The sequence below is a fragment of the Solanum tuberosum genome, unplaced genomic scaffold, assembly GCF_000226075.1.
Source record: "Solanum tuberosum cultivar DM 1-3 516 R44 unplaced genomic scaffold, SolTub_3.0 scf00467, whole genome shotgun sequence".
Taxonomy (NCBI): domain Eukaryota; kingdom Viridiplantae; phylum Streptophyta; class Magnoliopsida; order Solanales; family Solanaceae; genus Solanum; species Solanum tuberosum.
Window position 1 is genome coordinate 73,998 of NW_006239388.1, and position 25,116 is coordinate 99,113.

General features: G+C 34.6%; 3 protein-coding genes across 5 annotated transcripts in view; all 3 read left to right on the forward strand.

Annotated features, from left to right (window-relative positions):
- The window catches only part of LOC102579610 (transcription initiation factor TFIID subunit 4b-like), a 25,006-nt gene extending 19,451 nt beyond the window's left edge, over positions 1-5,555 (forward strand). For all 3 annotated transcript variants that reach the window (XM_015303678.1, XM_015303680.1, XM_015303679.1), the window contains one exon: positions 5,070-5,555. In XM_015303678.1, the coding sequence (XP_015159164.1) occupies positions 5,070-5,251 (182 nt within the window). In that variant the 3' untranslated portion in view covers positions 5,252-5,555. The remainder of the gene's footprint in view (positions 1-5,069) is intronic.
- Positions 5,556-12,825: 7,270 nt separating this feature from the next.
- On the forward strand, positions 12,826-18,884 carry LOC102604152 (carboxypeptidase Y). Its single transcript, XM_006363859.2, has 4 exons — positions 12,826-13,496; positions 13,568-13,690; positions 17,391-17,625; positions 18,567-18,884. Coding segments are annotated over exons 1-4 (945 nt in total). The 5' UTR covers positions 12,826-12,911; the 3' UTR covers positions 18,569-18,884.
- Positions 18,885-20,746: 1,862 nt separating this feature from the next.
- On the forward strand, positions 20,747-23,562 carry LOC102579934 (pectate lyase-like). The gene is made up of 4 exons (XM_006363872.2): positions 20,747-20,946; positions 21,615-22,263; positions 22,347-22,589; positions 23,224-23,562. Exons 1-4 carry the CDS (start codon positions 20,747-20,749, stop codon positions 23,449-23,451), a joined length of 1,320 nt encoding a protein of 439 aa, XP_006363934.1. The 3' UTR covers positions 23,452-23,562.
- The last annotated feature ends 1,554 nt before the right edge of the window (positions 23,563-25,116 follow it).

Consider the following 25,116-nt stretch of genomic DNA (forward strand, 5'->3'; position numbering starts at 1 on the left):
TGTTATTTGGTGGACCATATGGAAAGAAAGGAATTCTAGGAATTTTGATAACAAGAGCAGCCCTCTGCACAAGATTAAAATGAACTGCATTATCACTTTTTGCTATTGGTGTAGTTCAGAGTATATAGATGACCCTGTGGCTATTGTAGACATTCTAGGGTCCTTATAAAGGTGAAAGGAGGATCTAGGGATAGTTCTCTTTTTTCTTCTTTTCTTTTCTTTATCCTTTGTTTATGGCCGACATACATGTGTGGAAGGAGGATATGATGTAAATTTTTGGATACCAGCTTTGAGCTGATGATTGATATACAAATGTTACCTTTATCAAAAAAAAATATGCGTGTTTGGAAGCTAGTGGGACTAGAGGGGGAATTCTAATGCTGTGGGACAGTAGTGTGGAAGGGGGATATTTTGGAGACTGGCATCTACACTATAACTTGCAAATTTGAAGCTCAACTTCAAAACTTCACTTGTCACATTACAGGGGTTTATGCCCCCAACTGTTATGTAGAAAAAAGGCTTGTTTGGGAGGAAATAGGGGCGATAAGGGGTTTAATAGAAGGGCCTTGGGCAGTCTGTGGAGATTTCAATGTTGTGAGGTTCATCTCAGAGAAGAGAAACTGTTTGAGAAGAACAAAAGACATGAGAGAATTTTCAGATTTCATAGAAGATCTGAAGTTGCTTGACATTCACCTAGAGGATGGCCAGTATACTTGGTTCAAAAGAGACAATCAAGACATTGCCTCCAGAATTGATAGGATTCTGATATCAAAAGAATGGGATGAAAACTTCAACAACATCAAACAAATGGCTTTACAAAGGCTCGGATCAGATCACACTCCTATTGCATTGCTGGGAGTGTGGAACCAAAACAAAAATTATTTCAAGTTTGAAAATTGGTGGTTAGACACAGAAGGGTTCACAAACAGAATCAAAGAATGGTGGGACACTTTCAGCTTCTCTGGGAGACCGGATTTCATACTTGCTTCAAAACTTAAGGCATTAAAAGAAAAGCTTAAGGTTTGGAGCAGGAGTGATCAAGCAAACCTGGGAGCTAAAAGGATGAACTTACTCAAAGAGCTGGCTGTTTTTGACGAAGTTAGTAAGGGTAGAGCACTAATAGAGGATGAGGTAACAAGGAAGAATTACTCAAATATGAAGAAATTTCATGGAGACAAAAATCAAGATCACTATGGTTAAAAGAGGGGGACAAGAACACTAATTTCTTCCACAAAATGGCCAATGCACACGAGGTACAACATTGATGAACTAGTAATCCAAGGAGAACTAACCCAAGATCCCTGCAAGAATTGAAGGAGAGATAGTAGACTTCTACAAGAAGCTATATACTGGGACTACTAACTGGAGACCTGCCTATACTGATGCTAATTGCCCCGGGTTAACAGAGGAGGAAAAGGAGAATCTGCAAAGGAACTTTGAGGAGAGTGAAGTCCTAAAATGTCTGAAAATGTGTGCAATTGATAAAGCACCTGGGCCTGATGGATTCACCATGGGTTTTTTCTTAAAATGTTGGGAGGTGGTGAATGAGGACATCATGAAAGCTTTCCAAAACTTCTATGAGCAGGAAGTGTTTGAAAGAAGTTTGAATGCAACATTTATTACTCTTATCCCAAAGAAGAAGGGTGCTAAGGAATTGAGAAATTTCAGACCCATCAGCTTAATAGGCAGCATCTACAAGCTTTTTGCTAAAGTTCTAACAGAGAGAATGAAAGGGGTAATGGCTAAATTTGTGGATTCTCGACAAATGGCTTTTATCCAAGGAAGACAAATCATGGATGCAATGTTGATAGCTAATGAGGCAGTGGATTCCAGACAAAAGCAAAAGAAACCAGGAATACTTTGTAAGCTAGACATGGAGAATGCCTATGACCATGTTAATTGGGAATATCTTTTGACCACAATGGGGAGATTGGGATTTGGGATGAAGTGGATCCAATGGATCAGACAATGATTGTCTACCACTGTGAGATTCTCAGTACTTATGAGTGATCCCCTGTTGGTTTCTTTAGTGCAGAGAGGGGACTAAGTCAGGGAGACCCTTTGTCTCCTTTCCTTTTCCTATTTGCTATGGAAGGGCTGAACAATATGATCAAATCAACTAAAGTGAGGGGATGGCTCAGAGGTTTTGAGGTCAGCAGACCTAAAGTTGATAATGTGGAAATTACCCATCTACAATATGCAGATGACACATTGATATTATGTGATGCTGATGAAGGCCAACTAAAGATGTTGAGGGTGATCCTAGTGTTGTTTGAAGGGTTCTCTGGTCTGCACATTAATTGGAGGAAAAGCCATCTCTATCCAATTAATGAAGTACACAACACAGAAGCTTTAAATGCTGTTCTGGGAGGGGAAATTGGAGCACTGCCTACATCATATCTTGGGATGCTTTTGGGAGCCAAATCTCAGTCATATGAAATCTGGAACAATGTGGTTGAGAAATGTGAAATGAAGTTAGCAAGATGGAAATCACAATATCTCTCAAAGGGATGGCAGGTTGACCTTGATTAATTCTGTTCTTGATCCACTACCAACCTATATGATGTCAGTATTCCCATTTCCCAAAAGTGTAATCACTAGGTTGGATAAAATCAGAAGATATTTTTTTTGGCAAGGAAACAGTGAGAGGAAAGGCTACAACTTGGTTAAATGGGATGCTGTGATAGTGGGAAAGAAGCATGGAGGTCTCGGAATAAGGAATTAGATGAATCAAAGCAAAGCCCTTATGATGAAATGGTTGTGGAAGTTCAATAATGAAGAGCAGTCCTACTGGAAGGAAGTCATTAAAGCAAAATATGAAGAGGAAGATAACTGGATGACCAAAGAAGTGACTACATCATATGGGGTTAGTGTATGGAGATTCATTAGATCTATGTGGTCTGAGTTTAAGGCTAACACAAAGATCAAAGTGAGGAATGGAGAGAAAACAGAATTTTGGAAAGATGCTTGGCATAGGCAGGTAGGCTAGAGGTCTTGTATCCTGATATATATTCTCTAGTATCTCACCAACAGAAGACCATAGTAGATCACTGGACTCCTCAAGGGTGGAACTTCATCTTTAGAAGACAATTAAATGATTGGGAGATTCAAAGGGTAACAGATTTTTCAACACCATTGGGCAATTATGGACTGGAGGAGGTCAAGACATTTTGTGGTGGAAAGACGATCGAAAGGGCAACTTTAAGGTGGGTTGTGCATACAACTGTTGAACCACACCAATCAGCCTCAAAGTCACTGGCCATGGAGAGGAATCTGGAAGTAAAAAATTCCACTCAAAGTGGCATGTTTTGTCTGGTTGTTAGCCAATGAGGCTGTATTGACTCAAGACAACTTAAGGAGAAGGGGGATACAATTATGTTCTAGATGTTTCTTTTGTGGGGAAAATGCTGAGACAGTTAACCATCTCTTTCTACACTGCAAGATCACAAGCCAACTATGGAGGTTATTCCTGAATCTTAAGGGTATGTCATGGACCATGCCTGCCAAGATCACAGGAGCAATCCAGAGTTGGGAGGAAGCAGGAAAGCAATCCAAGAATAGAGACAGATGGAGAATTGTCCCAGCTAGTATATGGTGGGCAATATGGAAGGAAAGGAACTCTAGAGCTTTTGATAGTGTTGAGAATAGTATGCAAAAAGTCATACTAAATTGTCTTATGCTACTATGTTTTTGGTGTAATCAATTATACTCAAATGATACTATCTCCATAATTGATGTACTTGACTCAATTTAGTAAAAGATAGTAGGATTTGAAGTACATGTTGTAAATACTGACCAGTACAGTTTTAGTACTGACTTTTGAGGAATAGACAAAGTTACCAATTTCAAATAAAATTCTATGCAGCAGGTGCTACATCTGGCTACTAGAATCAGAAAACATCAACCATCTATTCCTCCATTTTCATGCTGCCTGAGACATCGGAGTATATTTTTTAAAAGCTTTTCGTGATGAGCTGGGTAATGACCTATACCATTAAAGAAACATATATCAGCTGGCAGTGGCGGCGGAGCCAGGAATTTCACGAAGGGTGTCCATCAGTTTATATGGATTGGGACAGCTGGGGTAGATGAAAAAATGGTACCATCATGCCATTTTTGGAGTTGGATAGAAAGAAGCCTTAGATATGTTTCGAGGGTGTCATTTCCCATCTATACAAAGTTAATGCTAGATGCCTAATGATTCCTGTTTACTGGTGTAAACTAGAAGATGTGAATAGTCTAGAGAAATTTATGGATTTTGTTAGCTCCTTGAATTACTACTGGTAACCAAAGGTTAATTGTACAGGAACTACCTTTTCTCCTCAGCTGATGTAATATTGGCATCCTTTTGATGCATTTTCAATGAAATTTTCTCATTTTACTTGATCCAAGAAAAAAACACCACCACCAAACATCCTTACTAGAATGAACTCAGCAACTAAATGGAAGAGGGAGGGTCGGGGTTGGTTGAAAATACTAGAATGAGATGTATTTAGATCAGCCAAGAGTATCCTAGCATTGAACGTGATAAATTTCCTTCCAAACAATCTTGTGGCAAGCTCTGAGTTTGGCGTCTTAGATGTTTCCAACATTCCCTCCCGAGCCGGCGATGTAGCCAGAAGCAGATCCAGGATTTGAATTTTATGGGTTTGGAATTCTAGAACACCAATCTCAAGTACTAATAACCAGGTTTGAAATTTGATACTTGTACATATTAAACGGATTTCTTAACACATATAAAGCGTCTAGGTCAAAGCTATTGGGTTCGGCTGACTTAGCACCTGGATGTAGCTTAGGTGGTAGAGTGCCTACTTAGCACCGAGAGATAAACAACACCGCGCATATCCACTTTTAACCCCTAGTTATTGGGATTGAGGCACAATATTAGTTTTTTTTTGTAAGGATTGAAGTGTTTATGATCCAGGAATGTGTGATATTACCGTTCCTTTGTTGATTTCAGGACATTTGGTTGATATTTCTTCTTGTTTAGTGTGGTTACTCAGGTTTAGCCTGTGCACTAACCATTTAGCTGCTGTAACCTTTGAGCATTTGTCCTCTCTTTTCTGTAGGTGCTGTGCGAAGAGCCGGAAGAACTCAAGGGATAATAACACAAACTAGGATTGCTCGCAGTATTACTGTAAAAGATGTGATCGCCGTCCTAGAAAGAGAACCTCAGATGTCTAAGTCTACACTGATATACCGCTTGTATGAGAAAGCTCGGTCCAATGCTTCATCAGCTGAATCATCCTGATTTCCAGAAGCAGCATAAATCTTGAACTACAGCCCTCTTTTTTTCTTCCTTTTGATAAGAATTTGTAAATCTTGTTTATGATCTGTGAGACAAACTATTTACCCCAGTTTCATGTTTGCTGAGATTACTAGATAACTTGTGCCCTTTTCCATCTGGATGATTGCATGTAAAAGTTAATTAGTTGGATTAGAGTAGGTGAAAACTATCAAGATGTAAGAGTATCTTTGTTAACTTATTGTAGAACAATTGTATTCCCTTTTTATCCCCAAAAAAGTTCACTTCAATACAAGTTGAATGATGTAAAGGGGGAACAACAAGAGAGACACTTATCACCAACCATTTATTTTATGGTTCTTCATGACTAAACTACTTCATTTTAATTTTAATAAAGAAAGAGGGAACAAGAAAATAATTCATTCGTTCTTACTTTTGTCTTTTATATAATCTAATAAATAATAAAACAGTAGGCCTTTGGTCCCACTTTAATTATTAAAGTCTTAATCTCAACACAAATAGAAATTTTGAATTTATTTGTGTGATTGACTTGTTTATAGTAAGTAATGTGCTATACTTGTTAAGTTGTTATTGTCATGAGAACAAATAGACTCATACCTTCCTTTTTTTTAAAGTAAATTTAAAGAAAAGAACAGAATGACGTGACAATAATTCTTAACACCACCACCAACCTAATATCAGTGTTGTCCCATAAGTGAAGTCTGTAATTCTTACGGTTAATGCTAAAACTCCTTACCATATTGATTTTCCTATTAATGAAAAAGATATTTATTTTTTTTAAAATGGGAGAGCTTCTGCCTAAGGAGATGAGCTGTTTCTAGATACTATAATTTAATTTTAATAGTGCCCCATCAGTAAATAAATTATCTACCACTTTTGTCTTTGTATGATACACATTTCAATCAATATAATAGTAAAGTTGCATATACCAAAACTTTACGGGACCGCAAGCCTCGAAAGCCAAAAAACCAAAAAGGAAGTTTTGGGCAGAATTTAGGTGCATATCTAAGAAAAACAAATATATTAGTCTAAGAAGAATAAATACATTCTTTAACGTAGCACAAAAGCAAAGTCCTCGTTAAGACCCCCTAAACAAAACTAAACATAAAATTACATCCATAATATGAAGAAACTTGAATAATTTCACCCATTAGAACTTAAAAGAAAAAACTGTTTTTGTGAAATATATAAACAATAGATCACGAGTTCAAATCATGAAAACACACGTGTATATTTATATGCTAATATAAAAAAATTAAAGCTTGTACTGCCTTGCAAGTAAGTCAAGCATGAAATGACGACATAATTGGCTGTCTTTAAAGTCACAATAAGGAATGTTGTGCCGCCACGTTTACATAAAGTTGGTAATACCCACAGTCCCCACATTTTAGATACACGTCTTCATATTTTTGGATGGTCATAATTTTTAATTGTTCTCGTCTCAATTTATTTATCTAATTTTAATTTGAAATAAACTTTTATAAAAATATAAAAAGTTTAAAATTTTATTATCTTAAACTAAAGATATCTAGTACTTCCTCCATGTCTATTTACTAGTCAAATTTAATTTCACACACTTATTAAGTTAGGATAGTGAATTTACCATTTTACCTCTATTAATTGATAAATAAAGGGGAAAATTAGCAAATTAGTCGCAATTTCTAACATAATTATTAAAAACATCTATACTTTAAAATAATTATTAAAAATATCAATATGTCAATATTTTAGAAAATATATTGTATCCTAATATAATTATTTTTTTTCCTTTTATTTCTCAAATCAGGCTCAAATTAGACCCCTTTTTTTTACTCCATCTTCCTGTAAAAAAAAAAAAAAAAAGATACCCCCATTACCCACTTACCCCTCTTTCTAGGTTTTACCCCAAATTGCTCCTTTCTCTCTCTTCCCCTTTTCACCATTGTTATCTCTTTTAAGAAATCTCACAATTAATTCAAAAGATTTTTCAACATAAAGGTTAATTCGAAGTCAACAAGTATTTTGTGAGATTTCTTGTGATTTTGTTTTCATAATCATCAAGTATTTTGTATTTCAAATTTTCCGTATTTAAACAGTAATGTTTGATTTTTTGTGTGAGTTTTTCATATTCACCAAGTATTTTATGAAATTTTCCTCTTTTATGTATTTCAGATTTTTCATCTTTTAAACTCTATTGTTCAATTTTCTTATAATTTTATTTTCATATATGAGATTTAATAGATTGTAGTAATCTACATTAGCATTCATACATCATATATTGTTTGATTTTTTATATATTCATAATTAATAATTTCTAATTTTGCTTATAGGGTTATAACTAATATATGCACAAGTGAATACGGATTTGAATTTGGGTTTGCTGGAAAAAAAATCAGAAAAAAGGAACATGAAGAAGAAGAAGAAAGAGAGAGTGAGAGAAGAAAGTTGAATTGTATTCATACCAGGATTGTATTCATATTAATTTTTGCTCGTCAATTGTTTTTCTTTTACTCAGCATTTGTATTTTTATTAAGAACATTGTATTTATTTTTTAGTTTGTAGTCATTCAAATAGCTATGTCAAATTGATTTATATTTCTTAAGCATAGATGTATTCTATTTTTTTCACAACCAATTTGTATTTTTTTTTAGAATTTTGTATCCTTCCTCAACAGATTATATTATTTCAACTATTATATATTACTCCCTCCGTTTCACAAAGAATGACCTGGTTTGACTTGGCACGGAGTTTAAGTAAATAAAAAAAACTTTTGAATCTTGTGGTCCTAAATTAAAGTTAGGTCAAATATACAAAATTGCCCTTAATCCTATGGTCTTAAACATGCCACGTGGAAAACAAAAAGTAAAATATTACCAAAAAAAGAAATAGGTCATTCTTTTTGAAATTGACTAAAAAGGAAAGGAGGTTATTCTTTGTGAAACGGAGGGAGTATTTTTTTTTTCCAGAATCTTGTATCTCTATTTCTTTCATAGTCAATTTATATATTTTTTAGTAATATTGTATCTTCCTCAACAAATTGTATTATTTTCATTATGTATTCTATTTTTTTCACAACCAATTTGTATTTTTTTTTAGAATTTTGTATCCTTCCTCAACAAATTGTATTATTTTCATTATGTATTCTATTTTTTTCACAACCAATTTGTATTTTTTTTTAGAATTTTGTATCCTTCCTCAACAAATTGTATTATTTTCATTATGTATTCTATTTTTTTAACAAAAATATTGTATCCTTTCATAAATCATATTCATATGTAATGATTAGATTATATTGGGATACAATCAATAATATTTTTGTAATACAAATAAAAGAAAAATATATTTGGCAATCATGTAATACAATTTTGATCACCGAGATACAAATTGTAGTTTTCACTATGAAAGTAAAATATCAATTTTAATTTAAACGGTAAAGTCAACACATAAAATGTAAAAATTATTGGTATACAATTATGATGAAAACATAATAAAAAGGAAAGTTGATTTCTTTGAAATTGTAACTGATGAGAATTTTAAGTGATATGTTTTTTTAAAAAAATATTATATCCCCTGATTTTCTCCTTTCTGTTATTAAATAATTGTATTCTTGCAAATCAAACAAATAAGAAAATACATAAATCAGATACATAACAAACTAAAATATTGACATTTTAAATAAATATTGAAAGTATGTTTAATGGATCCTATTAAATGTCAAAATATTGACATTTTCAAAATTTTCCCAATTAAAATGTACATATTTAAATTTTCAATTCAATCAATATTATACCTTTTAGGGGGAGGGTTGAAATCTTTAGTTGTATATTCTTCTCTATTTTTTCTAATTTTACATAAATATTGTTATTATCCTTTTTTCTAATTCTAAAAATTATACGTAAAATAATATTTAAAATATAAAATAATAATATATAAACGTAAAATAAAATATTATTTTTATTATATAAAAATAAAAAATAAAATTCTTAAATGAAATTTAACCAAACTTATGAGATATTTTAATTCATTAATAAGAGATATATTGGTAAATATGTATATATATGAAAGAGATATTTTAGTCTTGAGAATTTATTTTTTTCTATTTCTGCTTTTTTTAAGAAGCAAAAGTTTTTAGTTTCTTTCCGCAGAAAAACTGCTTCTGCTTCTATTTAATAGCATTTTTGCTGATTTGTCAACTACATATTTTTTCAACAAAAATATTTTTTTTCTAAAAAAAGTGTTTTTGATCTCCCAATAGCAGTGTCAAATAGGCTTTGAGTATAACTCATTAATGGTGTTTCTTAACAACTTCTAAATTCTTGATTATCCATTAATCATTTTCCAACAAACTAGTGAGTCTTAACCTAGTTAAGTTGTATAAAACACATTTCAACTTTAGGTTACAAGCATGAAGTATTAACCCTAACCTCAATCACTAGACTAGGATTATCAATCCCTTAATTAACGTAGATTTTTGTCAATCAAATCTAATAAACTCTAACCTAATTCCTTTTTTCAATGTGAAACAAGCACTATTAAAAATACTGAAATTAGCTATGAACTTCGTCGCTAGTCCATCGTCATTTTGTTGGTAGTTAATGAAAGTTTATCGCTAATTTGTCACTAAGTAGGATTAGCAATAGATTTTTCTATTTAGCTACAAAAAATTTCCATTGCTAAATCCAATTTTTTAGTAGTGAAGTTAATATATAGGGGATGTCATATGGTTGATCACTTTCTTTGAGTAGAAACATGTTATGACACATAGTGTTTCTATATAGGGAAAAAGGACAAATATATCCTTGAATTATCGAAAATGGTATATATATATTCTTTGTTATACTATTAAGGTATCAAAATCCTTTTATTAGAATCATGTTATGATCAAAGAGAAAATGAGGGTTGCGGTAGTGCGGTGAAATTCTGGTGTGGATATGGTCCGTGGAGTGTTGATTGTTGTTGGTTAGTGTAGAGAAAGGAAAAATGGGGTTTATTTGGGTGTGGATTTGTTGAGTTTTTATTTTGGGGTTATAATTATCTGGATTGATTTTCGGGTGGATTTTTCAATTGTGGAAAAAAATTGAATTTTTTTGGATAGCCCGTTAAGACCATGACATGTGTCCGTCCGTTAGTGTGAATAGTAGCGGATCCAGGATTATCATTAAGGGGTGTCAATAGTTGTAGACTTGTAGTAAAATATATAATTATGAGACTAGTAGGGCTAGAACACGACCTCAAAGAATTTTTACAACAACTTAACCACTATACTAAACTTTTAACTAGTGTCAAGAGGTGTCAATACTTGTATATATATTTATTAAATCAAAATTTGACTTCTATACACAATGTAATTTTCCGATGAAGGAGTGTCGCTTGACACCCCTTATCCAAGGGTGAGTACGCCCCTGAGTGTGAAGGATACAAATGTTCTACTTTTTGGATGACAAGAACTCTAATGTCTCAATAATATAACGAAGGGTATACGTATGTCATTTTCAATAGTTCAGAGGTATATTTATCCTTTCCCCCCCTTGTATATATGTGTTAAGATGCGTATTTTGGGTGCCCCTCTCATTACAAGAATAAAAAAAGAACTCTCATTACTCATATATGATAAGCAAGACAATCAACAAAATTAAAGGCTGGCAAACAACTTTTTTATAGGTGGAAGAGCCATTTTGTTTAGACACGTTCTTCTGGTTCTTCCATTGCATCTCTTTGCTATATATAACCAACCTTTTCAAGGGTACCGTTGAACTAATTGAGAAATACATTCTGAGATTTTTCTAGATTAGAGATTTCTTGAGGATGAATCCCGGTGTTCACAGGGTCTAAGGTAGAAGAGGACCCTCAAAACTTCATAGATGAGATGTGGAAAATTCTCAAGGCAATGGATGCTACTCAGGCTGAAGGATTTGAACTTGCTGCTTATCAACTCAAGGATGTAGCACACACCTGGTATGAGCAATAAGAAGAGAGTCGTGGTGAGGATGTGGATGCGAGCATATGAAATGAGTTTGGGGAGGCTTTCCTAGATCACTTCTTTCCCAAAGAGTTGAGAGAGGCTAAAATAGAAGAGTTTGTGAATCAGAAGCAGGGGGAGATGAAGGTGAATGAGTATGATCTCAAGTTTGTGCAACTGTCTCACTATGCTCCAGAGATGGTCTAGACATGATGTCCAAAATGAGGAGCTTCATCTTTGGGTTAGGCTCTTAGTGGATCGATAAGTTGAGTTAGGTCCTATACTCTAGCAAAGTATAGGGCGGTTATGCAACGTGGGTGAGATGTTGTATCATTACGAGACTCATAGTAATAGTTGTCGGTTTATGAAAATCTCAAAGAAAGTAAAGTGTGTGTGTGTATATATACTTTTTTATATATATATATATATATATATATATATATATATATATATTTATTTGCAATCATTTCATTTTATATTGTAAAACTTAAATGATTTCACTTCATGTTCGTGCTTTACTTCAGTTGAGTTACTTTCAGTCCTTCAATTTAGTTTTTTTTGTTTTAGTCAGTTTTATTACATACCGTATGTTTCATGTACTTACACCAATCGTTGTTGCAATCATCAACAAACGTTCCATTGAGATCACATCATCCACTTGTCATGTTCTGGTGATGCTTCCTTGCTTTCGGAGGACTCCAATTTTATTGCTTTAGTAGTAGTAGTATTTTGAGGTTGTCATGAATCTTATTATGACACCTATCTTTAAACAGTAGAGGCTTCATGGATAGATAGAGATGGAGAGTCATTCAGTTTTCGTTCAAATGTTTTTCTAATCCTCTATCTTTTATATTTTGTATTTTTGGACATCATTTGAGATTCACTTTATTTTTTTAAATTGCTCATCAGTTTAAGCTTTCGTGTGTATGTTTTAGTCTTTCGCTAAGTAATCAACTAGGTCAAGAATTCACTTGAGGACTGACAATAATCTTCGAGTATCGGCCACATCTAGAGTGTAGGCTCAGAGCTGTGACATTTATACTTATTTGTTAAATAAACTTTTCTATAAGAGACACTGAGAGTTTAAAGGGTGGGGGTGAAGAGGTTGTTTCTACAAAAGAGATTTTTGGGTATAGTAGAGAATATAACCTCTGACGAGGGGCTAAGGTGTAAGTTATTTTCTTAAATATGTTATTTTTATTTTATTAATTAAATAAATTTTAGAATATTTTTTCTACTTAAAATGCTACATATAATCATTTAGTTAGTTATTTACCGCATTATCAATAAATGTATTACAATCTTCTTAAGTTTTTTTTCTTTTTCTAGTTGTCAAAAAAGTTCAAAATAACATAATAAAACTTTATAACAAATGTTTAAAATCTACTTAAAATGTTTAATTGAAAATTGATGTCATGTTAAATTCCTACAAATCTTCTAGTAATGTTGTGGATTCACTCTGATTTCTTCTCATTTTAAAATAAAAGGTCAATCAAGATAGCTTAACAAATCAATCACAACAACTAAAAATGGGACATGTGTGCAATAATAATGGTAGTATAGAAAACTTAGGTATTTTCCTATTTTAAAAGTTAGCTTAACAACTAAATCAAACATAGACAGATGTCACACACACCAACAATATATAATAGGTAGAATCAAAGAAAAAAGATTGTGCTAAAATTTAATACTATTATTATCTATCAAATGGAATATCCTTTTGGACACCACCACCACGGCCACCACCACCGTCGCGACGATGACGACGACGACCGTCGAGAAGAGTTTCCACCTCCCGGCCACCAACCACCGTCATACTACGATGAACCACCACCACCTCCTCAAGTTGGTCATGTCTTTCATACTTCTCATGAAGGTGGACCACCACCGATGGAACCTAATTATGGCCGGCCTCACTATCCTCCGCCGCCGATGGATGATAGTTATGGTCGGACTAACTATCCTCCGCCGCCGATGGAGGAGAACTATGGTGGATCTTACAATCGTCCACCGCCGAGGTCCGATTACTATGACGCTCCACCACCACCACCTACTTCCGACTATTCCTCTGTTGAACACGTGTCTCATGAGAGTGAGAGTGGTGATCGGCATCATGATCGTCATCATTTTCAACCACATGTGCCTTCAGCTTTCCACCATCAAACTTCAGATCCAGAGCTTATGGATAAACCTTCTTTTAGGGTTTATACTAAGGCTGATACTAATTACTCTCTCACTATCCGTGATGAAAAAGTTGTTCTGGCTTCTAATGATCCATCAGATCCATTTCAAGTAGGTTTTTTTTCTTCTTTTGATTTTGTTGTTTACTGTGAATTTGTTGTAATGGATGGAATTTGTTACAGCACTGGTATAAAGATGAGAAGTGCAGTACTAAAGTGAAGGATGAAGAGGGATTTCCAAGCTTTGCTCTGGTTAATAAAGCTTCAGGACTGGCACTGAAGCATTCTGTTGGCGCCTCTCACCCTGTATGTTCAATTCTTGGTTAACCACAAGCTCTGAAAAGTATTATTTGGTTTGATTTTTTGTGCTTCATAGTTTGATGATATCCTCAATGATGCCTATATAATGTTAAGCTTCACAAAGGAATGAACTTTGATAGCCAACCCATTTCTTTGTCATAGAAAGGAGATTAGAGATTTCTACCTAATGCAAATGCTATGACTTGCAATGTTTTTGGGTGTTTCAAGTAGTACCATGGTAGAGATGGAGGGTTTGATGGTGGAGTTGTGGTGGAAAGGTGGTGGTTAAGAAATGGAGATAAGGATGAGAGTGTGTGAGGCGGAAAGAAAGTCAGTGCCCAGTCAATTATTTGTCACTGTATTGTGTATGTATATAAAATTGCACCTAATATCTTCCATTTCTAGCTCCTAGGTCTATCCCCTGTGTGTTTACTTGTGGTATCTGCATCTGTGTGAGATTTCCGCTGTATCAGTGTATGCTTCATAATCCTCTATTTTTTGTGTGTGATTGTCCGGCCGCTTTTAGTGCAGGTTATTTCTACCTAATGCAAATGCTCTGACTTGCAAATGATGCATGCTGGGATTTTTTCACAGGTTGCCTAGAAAAAACAGGAAAATGAATCTTTTGCAATTTAATGTTTGAGTATGAAGGATAAAGGATCATTTAAATTATTTGAAGGCTCAGTTATGAGTTCTTTTAGAAGAAAAAGATATTCAAGTATACCCTTCGGGGTGGCCCAGTGGTTTGGGCTTGGGACTTTCATGCTGGAGGTCTCAAGTTCGAAACCCCTTGCCAGCGAGAGCAAGGGGTTTGCCTTCTGGGTCGAGCTCGTCGCACCAGGCTTGCCTAGTGGCGGGTTACCTCTCCTATGTGGTTTGCGAGCTATTGCATAGGAGCGGGGGTTTTACCCTGTGCGAACCCAAAGGGTAGCGGCTGCGGGTTTCCCTTGTCATAAAAAAAAAAAAAAAAGATATTCAAGTATACCCTTCGGGGTGGCCCAGTGGTTTGGGCTTGGGACTTTCATGCTGGAGGTCTCAAGTTCGAAAACCCCTTGCCAGCGAGAGCAAGGGGTTTGCCTTCTGGGTCGAGCTCGTCGCACCAGGCTTGCCTAGTGGCGGGTTACCTCTCCTATGTGGTTTGCGAGCTATTACATAGGAGCGGGGGTTTTACCCTGTGCGAACCCAAAGGGTAGCGGCTGCGGGGTTCCCTTGTCATCAAAAAAAAAAAAAAAGATATTCAAGTATACCCTTCGGGGTGGCCCAGTGGTTTGGGCTTGGGACTTTCATGCTGGAGGTCTCAAGTTCGAAACCCCTTGCCAGCGAAAGCAAGGGGTTTGCCTTCTGGGTCGAGCTCGTCGCACCAGGCTTGCCTAGTGCGGGTTACCTCTCCTATGTGGTTTGCGAGCTATTACATAGGAGCGGGGGTTTTACCCTGTGCGAACCCAAAGGGTAGCGGCTGCGGGTTTCCCTTGTCATCAAAAAAAAAAAAAAAGATATTCAAGTATACCCTTCGGGGTGGCCCAGTGGTTTGGGCTTGGGACTTTCATGCTGGAGGTCTCAAGTTCGAAACCCCTTGCCAGCGAAAGCAAGGGGTTTGCCTTCTGGGTCGAGCTCGTCGCACCAGGCTTGCCTAGTGCGGGTTACCTCTCCTATGTGGTTTGCGAGCTATTGCATAGGAGCGGGGGTTTTACCCTGTGCGCACCCAAAGGGAAGCGGCTGCGGGTTTCCCTTGTCATAAAAAAAAAAAAAAAAAAAAAAAAGATATTCAAGTATGTATTTTTTGGACATTATGGAGGGAGAGAAACCTTAGACATTTGAGGGAAAGTGTAATCCAATATATAAACTGAAGGGTTTTTGTTTGGTGGTGAGACTCGAATTCAGGATCTTGCTTGCTCTGATACCATGTTGAATGGTGTGACCATTTTATCTAAAAGTTTGAGCTATTAGAGAGAGTACCCTTTCATTTACTTAATGATGCAGAGATCTAGAAATTGCACTTGTAGTTGACAGATAAAGATCATCAGCTATAAATTAAACAACTATAGAAGTTAAACACTACCAACATGCATCTATTATTAATTAAATATGTACTCTTTTAAAAAAAGAAAAAATAAGAAGATAATGCTGATTATGTGTGCAGTACTTTTTTCTGAAGGAAGAGGTGGAGAAAAGTAAATGGTGTTATTGTCTTTATAGTTTTTGTTATCTTTATAATATGTGCTCCAACACGAAAGAGTTTCTTCTTGTAAATATCTAATTTCCCTCTTTTAGCAAGATACTAACTTATACTTTATTTTGTTGGGGTGTGAATAACTCATTGGACCCAAATTACTGATCCCCTCTAGATAGGTGAGGCAGCCTTATTAAAAATATGGGTTAAGAAGATTTTTAGCACTTGTTTGTTACACCCTGGTCACTTGAATTTGGCTTTAAGGAGGCAACATTATTTTGTTCAACCTTTTTTCTTTTTGTAGAAGCTGGTGGGTATCATCCTTTATGTTAGAGCTAGGAAGATTAATGTATAAGATAATTTTGTGTGCCTGATACAAGGTACCTGGAAGATGCAAAGGAATTTATTATGAATTTATCAAACCCCAAAAAAGGAGCAATAGCACCTTCTTGATAGAACAAGAAAATTATTATTGCTCCTTTTCTTTTAATAAACCTCCTATAGACTAGATTCGGATCTTATCAATTTGTAGATACGAACTGACCCGGAAGATGCTATAATCTCTATTGTTTATAGTATTACAAAACTAGCCACTGCATAATGAGACTATGGCTATCATGCTATGTGGGCTTTCCTTGCAAATCCTCCACTTGACTCTCCATTTTAACCTATTGTGAGCCTTCATATCCTCCTGCCAAGATCTTCTAAGGTTCCATACGGTTTCATGTGTTAAGTGGCCATCTCAGAATGCATCATCTTTCTGAAGAGAATTTGTACCTTGAAACACGAAGAGAGTATGTAACTATGTATGAATAGCCAGTCTTTTGAAATCAAGATTTGACATGGTATAAATAAAGCAAGATAGTGTCCATGTACTTTCTTAACCCAATTTGCATATATTTTTTTTTTTTGAGAGAAGACTTGCATATACTTTCTTGTGCAAGTTGCATTTTGTGCTTATTATAGGAGTATTTATGTCTCTTTTCTTTCTTTATCAAAAATAAGACACGGAACTCCTAAATAAGCACAAAATGCAACTGGCATAGGCTTATCAAACATGAGAAAAGTCTTAGGTAGACCAAACATAGAAATAGACCGAGGCTATGGGTTAAGTTCTGTTAGAACTAGAGAATAGGGAAATCGTAGCCATGTTAAGTTTGAGTTTTGATCCATTAACTGTAGAAAACCTCATAGTTAATGGAAAATTGATGAAACATGGGCATTAGTGGCTTGAGTTTATACAAGAAGTATTGGCATCTTAAATAAACCTTGTTCCTTGTGATAGTAATTGCTATTGTCCTGTTGCCTACAGATGGCATACACATGCTATATGCAACTTCAACTAATATTTGCCTTTCTTGCCTCCATGCACCTTCCTTTGCTGCAAATGCATAAAAATAGATTTTACTATGCCCCCAAGGGTAACTAACAATCGAACACACTGTTGCTCAGGGGTCCTGTCTTACTAATATTACATTGCTTCTGATAGGGAAGTAAGCATAGAAAATTTACATTCCTATTGGACTTCTTTTACAGGTGCAGCTCACCCCGTACAAACCCGACGTTCTTGATGCGTCAATCTTATGGACAGAGAGCAGGGACGTGGGTGATGGTTATCGAGCAGTTAGGATGGTCAATAACATTAACCTCAATCTAGATGCATGGAATGCTGATAAAGAGCATGGAGGTGTCCGCAATGGGACCACTGTTTGTCTTTGGGAATGGTGGAAAGGAGACAACAGGAACCAACACTGGAAGATCGTTCGCTTCTGTAAGTTTGGCAACACAGTGTAAAAATTGATTGTTTAGCTTGGAACCCCTAAAACCTGCACTCTCCCATGTTGTTTTATATGAAATCATTTGTTCATGAAAATTACCTGTGTTTAGTAGTCTTAGGTTGGTGAAAATAGCTGAGAACACACCCCGTTAAGCGCTTAAACATTTTAGCTATAAAATTTCTGCACTCCTATTGTTTTTGACACTTCTTCCATCAACATAGATATCCCTCATAAAATTTGTTACTCAGTTACCTAGAGATTCAGTGCCGATCCAATTTTGATTGATGAGCTTTATGCCATATAAGTATATTTTAGGCTTTAATACATGGGCCACCTCTAATACTTGCCAACAAATTTCATTTAGACACTCAAATTAAGGCTTGTTCCAATTGAGTACTTAAACACATGAAAAAATGTTTCTTCAGTTCAAATTATGACATAAACTTTCTCAAACATCCATTATATGAACAAGTTAAACACTTAAAATGTCACCTTCTTTAATTATATGCATTTGTCCCAATAAGCCATATACACTTAAAATGTCACCTTCTTTAATTATATGCATTTGTTTCAATAAGCCATAAAACTTTAGACCTATTCCAATTGAGGCTGATGTGTGTACTTAAAGGATAATGACATATTTTATGTGGCTAACTTAAACCTATCTTCTATCGATGCTTGAAACAATCGTCTTCTCCATATTACTATATCTCTAGAGTTACATACGCTTCAGAACAAGCACAACTTTTTTTTCTACAAAATTTTATCCTAAAGTGCTTATAGAAACACTTTATTATGAGTTGAAGTGTTCAATTGGAACAAGTTTCAGTTTGAGTATCTATTTGCTGCAAGTTTAAGGGGTTGTCAATGTATTTCCAAGCATTTGTAATAATTAATTTTTCCTCTTTTTTTGTCTAAACTAATTTAATTGCAGGATATCTTGGCGTGTGAACCATGGCTGCAATGGGGTTGATGTTTGATTTTTTTTCTTTCTTCATGTGGCTTGTTACTTATGTTGTACTGTATTGTATGTCCCTCCAAAACAGTAAAAAGTAACATGAAAATAAGAGGGGAAATGCTATGTATATTGTGGGAGATGTTGGCTATAGCATGTGTGTTCAACTTATATTTTTTATTTGGTGTTATATACCAAATGAAAGCTTGTTGGTGAGTTATGTTGTTGAATGTATTTTGCATGTCAAAATATATAACTTATATACAATTTGCATACTCTCGTTGGAGAATTTTAATAGTTCGTTGGTCGACTACCTGAACTCCCCACCTTATTGGTGAGAGTTTGATTTTCCACATTGTAATTTCCTCCCCATTTCTTCTTCCCCTACCCCGTTTTAAAAAAAAAAATACTCTAGTTAAACCATACAACTTTCGTATAATTTGCATACAGTTATGTTGTTGAGTGTATTTGTGTATGTCACTTTATGTTCAGTGATACAATTGAAATACAAATAGCATACTCAAAACACAAAGTACACATAACTTATTTATATAGATCTGAAAAAAAAAAGAGATTTGTTCTTCTTTGTTTCTGAGTTTCGATTTGAATATTCAATCAAAATCAATTCTTATCAACTCTCAAAATTGACCTATAAATTTCAAATAATATTTTCAACTGTTTGAAACAACCAAACAAATATAAGTTTTGGAAAAATCGTTTTTCTACTCCAAAACTTTTACTTTTCGTATGATTTTATTATATATAATTAATATAAGTATTTTAGCTCTAACATTTGTAGATCATTATTGAATACTTGGAGAACTTGAAGAAGTAAGTTGGAGCTTTAATTTAACATAAATTAAGGCTTACTTTCCTAATAAGGAATTTGATGAAATGCCTAAGTAAGGTTTTCTTTTGATCTACTTACTCTATCTATCTATATCCCAAAAAATTACAATCTTATATGTTAAAAGTGGCAGTATTTACGCGTTTCTTTTAAATAAAACGTTAAATTCTGAAACACATAATTATGTTTAATTATTTACACTCTTTATGTGCTTATTGTCTATGTTCTGCTCAGAATTTAAATTATGTAATTTTTTTATTAATAATTTAAAATAGACTTTATGAAGAAAAAAATGCAACTGAATTAGAGTACTTTTCATATTATTTTGAGTATCCAAATTCTAGTACAATTTAGATTGAAAGATCAGTCAAATTATTTTATCGATAAGCAAAAAGTATCACATAAATTGAACTGAGTGTGTGATATACAAACTCTTAATAGCACGAAAATGTAGCATGGGGTTGGTTAGTGTGTTGTTGGTTGTACTCACCGACCTAAATATCCAATTTGCCTGTAATAAAAGGATTTAAGTTATTATTTATATTAATAATATTTTTTTAATACCACCATTGGATTTTTACCTGTGATATTAAATAATTAAATTACCATTTTTACCTAATTATTGATTAATGTCTATTAATATTAAGAGATTTACCTATAAATTCTTAATAAATTTAACTATACAAATATTTATTACATACAACATGTCGATACATAGAAATTAAACTCACGATAAAAAAGGTGTACACAAGTAGTTGATTTTTCTTGAGAATTATTCATGACTTGTTTCACACAAACATTGAAAAGTTAGTTAGTAAAACACAAGTAGCTACCTCAAAATAAGTCTTTGGACACCCGTATTTGTTTCTTCTCAAGTTCTATTGTGTGTTGTATAATATCTCTATGTACTTCCTTTTATATTTTCTATTTTTTAGAATCTCACTTATAGGATTTATAGATAGATAAAACAACTTTCTCTTTATACATGGCTTCCCTCTAGAAACAACAAGCAAAATGCAAGTCACTAGATGAAGCCAAGCCAGGATTTGAAGTTTAAGGGTGCAGAATCTGAGTTCTAAACTAATGATTTGTACATATTCAATAAACTTTTAAAGATAAATATAAGGTTTGAACCGAAGCTACTGGATTCAACGGAATCCTTAAGCTATATTCTACCTCCGCCCTGAATCACAAACTTCTCCGGTCATTCGCAAGAAATACCAAAACAACAACAAACAAAAAAAAAGAAAAAAAACAAACACAAGAAATATTTCTACAAAAGAAAAAAGAAAATTAAAGGAGATAAAAAGCTATGGCCTTTATTAGTGGGAATTCAATTTTGTTAATATTGTTCATATGGTTAGCTTCATTAGTCCCACATATACATGCCAGAATTGCTGAATTTGATGCATATTTGGAAAAACAAGCTTTGGAAGACCTCAACTCTTCACTTGAAGCATATACACATAATCCTGAGGAAGTAACTAATGCATTCAACAAAGAAGTTGGAAAGTAAGTGGTTTCTTTTTCTTTTTCTTCGTGAAGATTATGTTGCTCGGATCCTTCAAACATACTGTTGGGACGTGTGTGTTACGTTGGATATATCCTCCATAATCTATGCATTTTAAGGATTTGACACGGGTGTGACTACATTTTATGAACAGTCCGGGAAATAAAGAATGCAGGCCTAGCAAAAAATAGGGTTCAATGGACGAAAGATGTATATAGCCGATACTCCATCCGTTCTAATTTATGTAAAATGTTTCAATCTTCATGGAATTTAAGAAAAAAAATGAGAACTTATTTTTTTTTCAAAGTTAGAAGAGTCATGATTTTCTAAGCGAACTAAAAAGAAAATTGGGTCACATAAAAGTGAAAACAGAGGGAATATTATTTAGGTCCAATATTTGCTAGAAGTTTTTTTAGACTTGTTCGAGATTTATATGCCAGAAGAAAATGTAGAGAGCCTCTAATGATACAGAAACTGTTTTTTTTTTTTTTTTTTTGTATATTGGATAGTGACAAGCTTAAATAGAGCGACATGGATAATGACATATCATCATATAGCACGACTTAACTTGTTTGGAACTGAGGCGTAATCGTAGTTGTTATTTTTCCTTTGATTTTACTTACATAGGTTTAAGAATAGTGGCTTGAATTTTACTTGATGTACTATGCAGTGCATTGCTGAAGTATAAAAGCTTAAGGAGGAATCTTAAAGAAAAAAATAAATGCATGGCAACCAATCCAATTGACAGATGCTGGAGGTGTGACAAAAATTGGGCTGAAAACAGGATGGATTTGGAAGAGTGTGCTAGAGGATTTGGCCACAAAACGACCGGTGGTAAGAATGGCAAGTACTATGTTGTCACCGATGAGTCAGATGATAACGTGCAGGAACCAAAACCGGGGACCCTTCGTCATGCTGTGATTCAAGAGGAGCCATTGTGGATCATCTTTGAGAAATCAATGGTGATCAAGTTGCAACAAGAACTTATGATCACGAGTGACAAGACAATCGATGGCAGGGGAGTTGCTGTTCACATAGCCAATGGTGCTGGATTAACGATCCAATTCGTGCATAATGTCATAATCCACAACATCAGGATTCAGAATATCATATCTACTAATGGGGGCATGATAAGAGATTCTGTTAACCATATTGGTCTAAGGACAGTGAGCGATGGCGATGGCATTTCCATTTTTGGTTCCAATCATATCTGGATTGATCATTGCACTTTGTCAGAATGTACCGATGGCCTTGTTGATGCCATCATGGCTTCCACTGCTATCACCATTTCTAATTGCAAATTCAACCATCATAACGACGTAACGTTACTCTTTACTAGTTACTACCCTTAAAAAAAAGCCATATACTAGTAGTTAAAGTTTGATTACAAATGATGATTCAGGTGATGCTTTTGGGGGCAACTGATGCCTTTCCTCAAGATTCAATAATGCAAGTCACAGTAGCATTCAATCGGTTCGGGGAGGGATTGATTCAGAGGATGCCAAGGTGCAGATGGGGATTCTTCCATGTTGTCAACAATGACTACACTCATTGGCAAATGTACGCGATTGGTGGCAGCGCTCATCCAACCATTATCAGCCAGGGTAATCGTTTCAAGGCTGCCGATAATCCTAATACTAAGCAGGTAGGCTTCACCATTTTTTTTGGAAAATTCAAAAAAATGATTATATCAGGTAGGTTCACAAGTACCTAGTGACATAAGATAATCAGTTTTGGTAATGCAATAGTCTTTATCATACCACACTCTTCTCCTTTTAAGTCATTTTTGGTTGGAATCAAATCTATCAGCCTGGGGCGGAGCTATGTAGAGCCAAGATGGTTCAATTGGATTCCCTTCATCGTAAAATTATATTGTGATATAAAGACAAAATCGAGTTTGTTATTTATACATAAACTGTTGAATCCCCTTGATATGTAAGGGAAGATTCTAATGTTAAGCTAAAAGGTGCTTATAAATCAGTTTGATAAGCTTATACGCTTAGTCAAACACCCTCGTAGTAGCAAAAAGGGTTCAAAAGTTGCTTTAGTGTGACAAGTCTAATACTTTTTGAATCTCCTTTCATAAATTCTTGGCTCCGACACTGATCAACTCAAGACACTATCCTCTCTATTAGAAAATCGGTCTTAGCCAACAAAATAACATAATTTGCACTCTTTAGTTTGACATTGTACTTTTAGATGTATATAAATACCAACTATATGCACTATTTTCTTGTACTATGTGGATTGGTAACATAACATGATGGTGCTAAATGCAGGTGACTAAGAGGGATTACGCACCAGAATCCGAGTGGAAGAAGTGGCAATGGGTATCAGAGGGCGATTCGTTCTTAAATGGAGCTTATTTTGTGGAGTCAGGACCACAAGACAAGAAAAAAACTGCATTGACAAAAAATCATAAGATCAAGTTCAAGCCTGGTTCACATGCAGGACGGCTCACTCGCTTTGCTGGCGTGCTCAAGTGCAAACCCGGCATACCTTGTTAGCTAACGATCCGCTTACGTGCATATAATATGATGCATCAGTAAGAAGGAGCTAAGTAGATTGATGATTTTTTGACAGTAGAAGAATGGAAAATAGGATAAGAAAGAAATGGTTCTCATTTAGTTATGTTTTGTTTTAGTTTTAGTTTTCTTTCTTTGTCAATTCTTGTGACAGAAAAGGAAGTGTAGGTATCGTGAAAGTACGAACCAATTCTCGTGAAAAGAAAAAGAAGATATAATTATATTGATTTCTAGTTTTAGTTTTGGTGATTCCGTGCAATATAATATACCACTTCTCTATTGACCTTGATTTTCATTTGAAGATGTTAACTTGATAATTGAATCCAGTATGTTAGTCCCTGGTTGTTCGTCTGTGGGTTATGGTGCTTTTATGTAACATGGTCCTTTTCAGCCTGGTTGATCACAAAATTCTTGTTACATATTTTTGGTTCTTTAGGTCACTATATATCACAGTTTTTAGTATTGCTGCTTGATTACAACAGAATGCCTAATGTTAAGCCGATCAAGCTTAAATCAATCGCGTTAATGTTTACATTACGTTTTCACATTCAATCGTAGTAATCTTGGTTGGAAACCTTTTATAAGTAATCCCACGTGGTCTTAACTGTCTTGTACGGCCTGAGATTAAGAACAATAAGAGGGTCAATTGACCCTAGAATCCATGTCATCACTCGAGCATCTTTAATCTTCCATTTACCTAGCTTTGTTGGATCAGTTGGAGCAATGCATTGCTGCGGATGAGAACATTACTGCAGAGTGCAGCTGCACACCTACCATTTTAATTCAATATATATTCTAATCAGCCAAATCAAGATCAAAGAGCTGCCAACATTCAATCAATACAACAAAATACATTTACTAAATATTCTCTTATCAACTCAATATGAAAATCAACTTAAAGTAATTCAAATTTGGACAAATAAAACATAAAAGTTATAAGTTATATAATAGGATTTCAAAAATATCTTGCATTAACAAAACACATAACAAGTCTCATAAAACAACCTTAAAGTAAGGAATTTAAATTATATCTATTACAACTCTAAACTTCAATAATGCGGCAGTGTGTTGGCCACATGTTCCTCATCATCTTCCTCACTAATAGACTCCTCTATCGAATCTCTTTGTTGACCATAAACTGGATGTTGAGTAGGTTGAGATTGAGAGGATCAAGGAGGGCAAGCGACATCATCGGAACAAGGGAGAATCCCTCCCGAAGCAAGTAATGCATCAAATTGAGCCTTAAGACCCGCACACTCTTGTTTAATTTTAGCATCATCATAAAGTTTTTGTGTTTATATGTTGTTGTAAGATAACTGATAAGTCTCAAGAGATCTTGACATAGTTGAATTATAACCAATTGTGTATTTATGTTAAGGTAAGCATTGATAGACTTAGAGTGTGTTTGGTATAAAGGAAAATGTTTTCCTGGAAAGCAAGTAGATTTTTGACTTATTTTCTCATGTTTGGTTGGTGAGTAGAAAATATTTTTCGGAAAAGATTTTTAGTGTTTGGTTTATGAATGAAAAATGTTTTTGAGAAATATCTTATATTTTTATTAGAATAGAAAATAATTTTTAAAATTGAAAATATTTTTAAAAACAAACTTATTTTTTTTTTCAGGGTGGGGGTGGGGGTTGGTAGGGG

What these genes read in the sequence shown, in the direction of transcription:
- LOC102579934 (XM_006363872.2), top strand. Translation starts at nt 20,747, where the DNA reads ATGGCCTTTATTAGTGGGAATTCAATTTTGTTAATATTGTTCATATGG. An exon ending in AATTCAACCATCATAACGAC is followed by an intron (nt 22,264 to 22,346) that starts GTAACGTTACTC and finishes ATGATGATTCAG; the next exon opens with GTGATGCTTTTGGGGGCAAC. An exon ending in ATAATCCTAATACTAAGCAG is followed by an intron (nt 22,590 to 23,223) that starts GTAGGCTTCACC and finishes TGCTAAATGCAG; the next exon opens with GTGACTAAGAGGGATTACGC.
- LOC102604152 (XM_006363859.2), top strand. Translation starts at nt 12,912, where the DNA reads ATGGAATATCCTTTTGGACACCACCACCACGGCCACCACCACCGTCGC. An exon ending in ATCCATCAGATCCATTTCAA is followed by an intron (nt 13,497 to 13,567) that starts GTAGGTTTTTTT and finishes AATTTGTTACAG; the next exon opens with CACTGGTATAAAGATGAGAA. An exon ending in CTGTTGGCGCCTCTCACCCT is followed by an intron (nt 13,691 to 17,390) that starts GTATGTTCAATT and finishes CTTCTTTTACAG; the next exon opens with GTGCAGCTCACCCCGTACAA.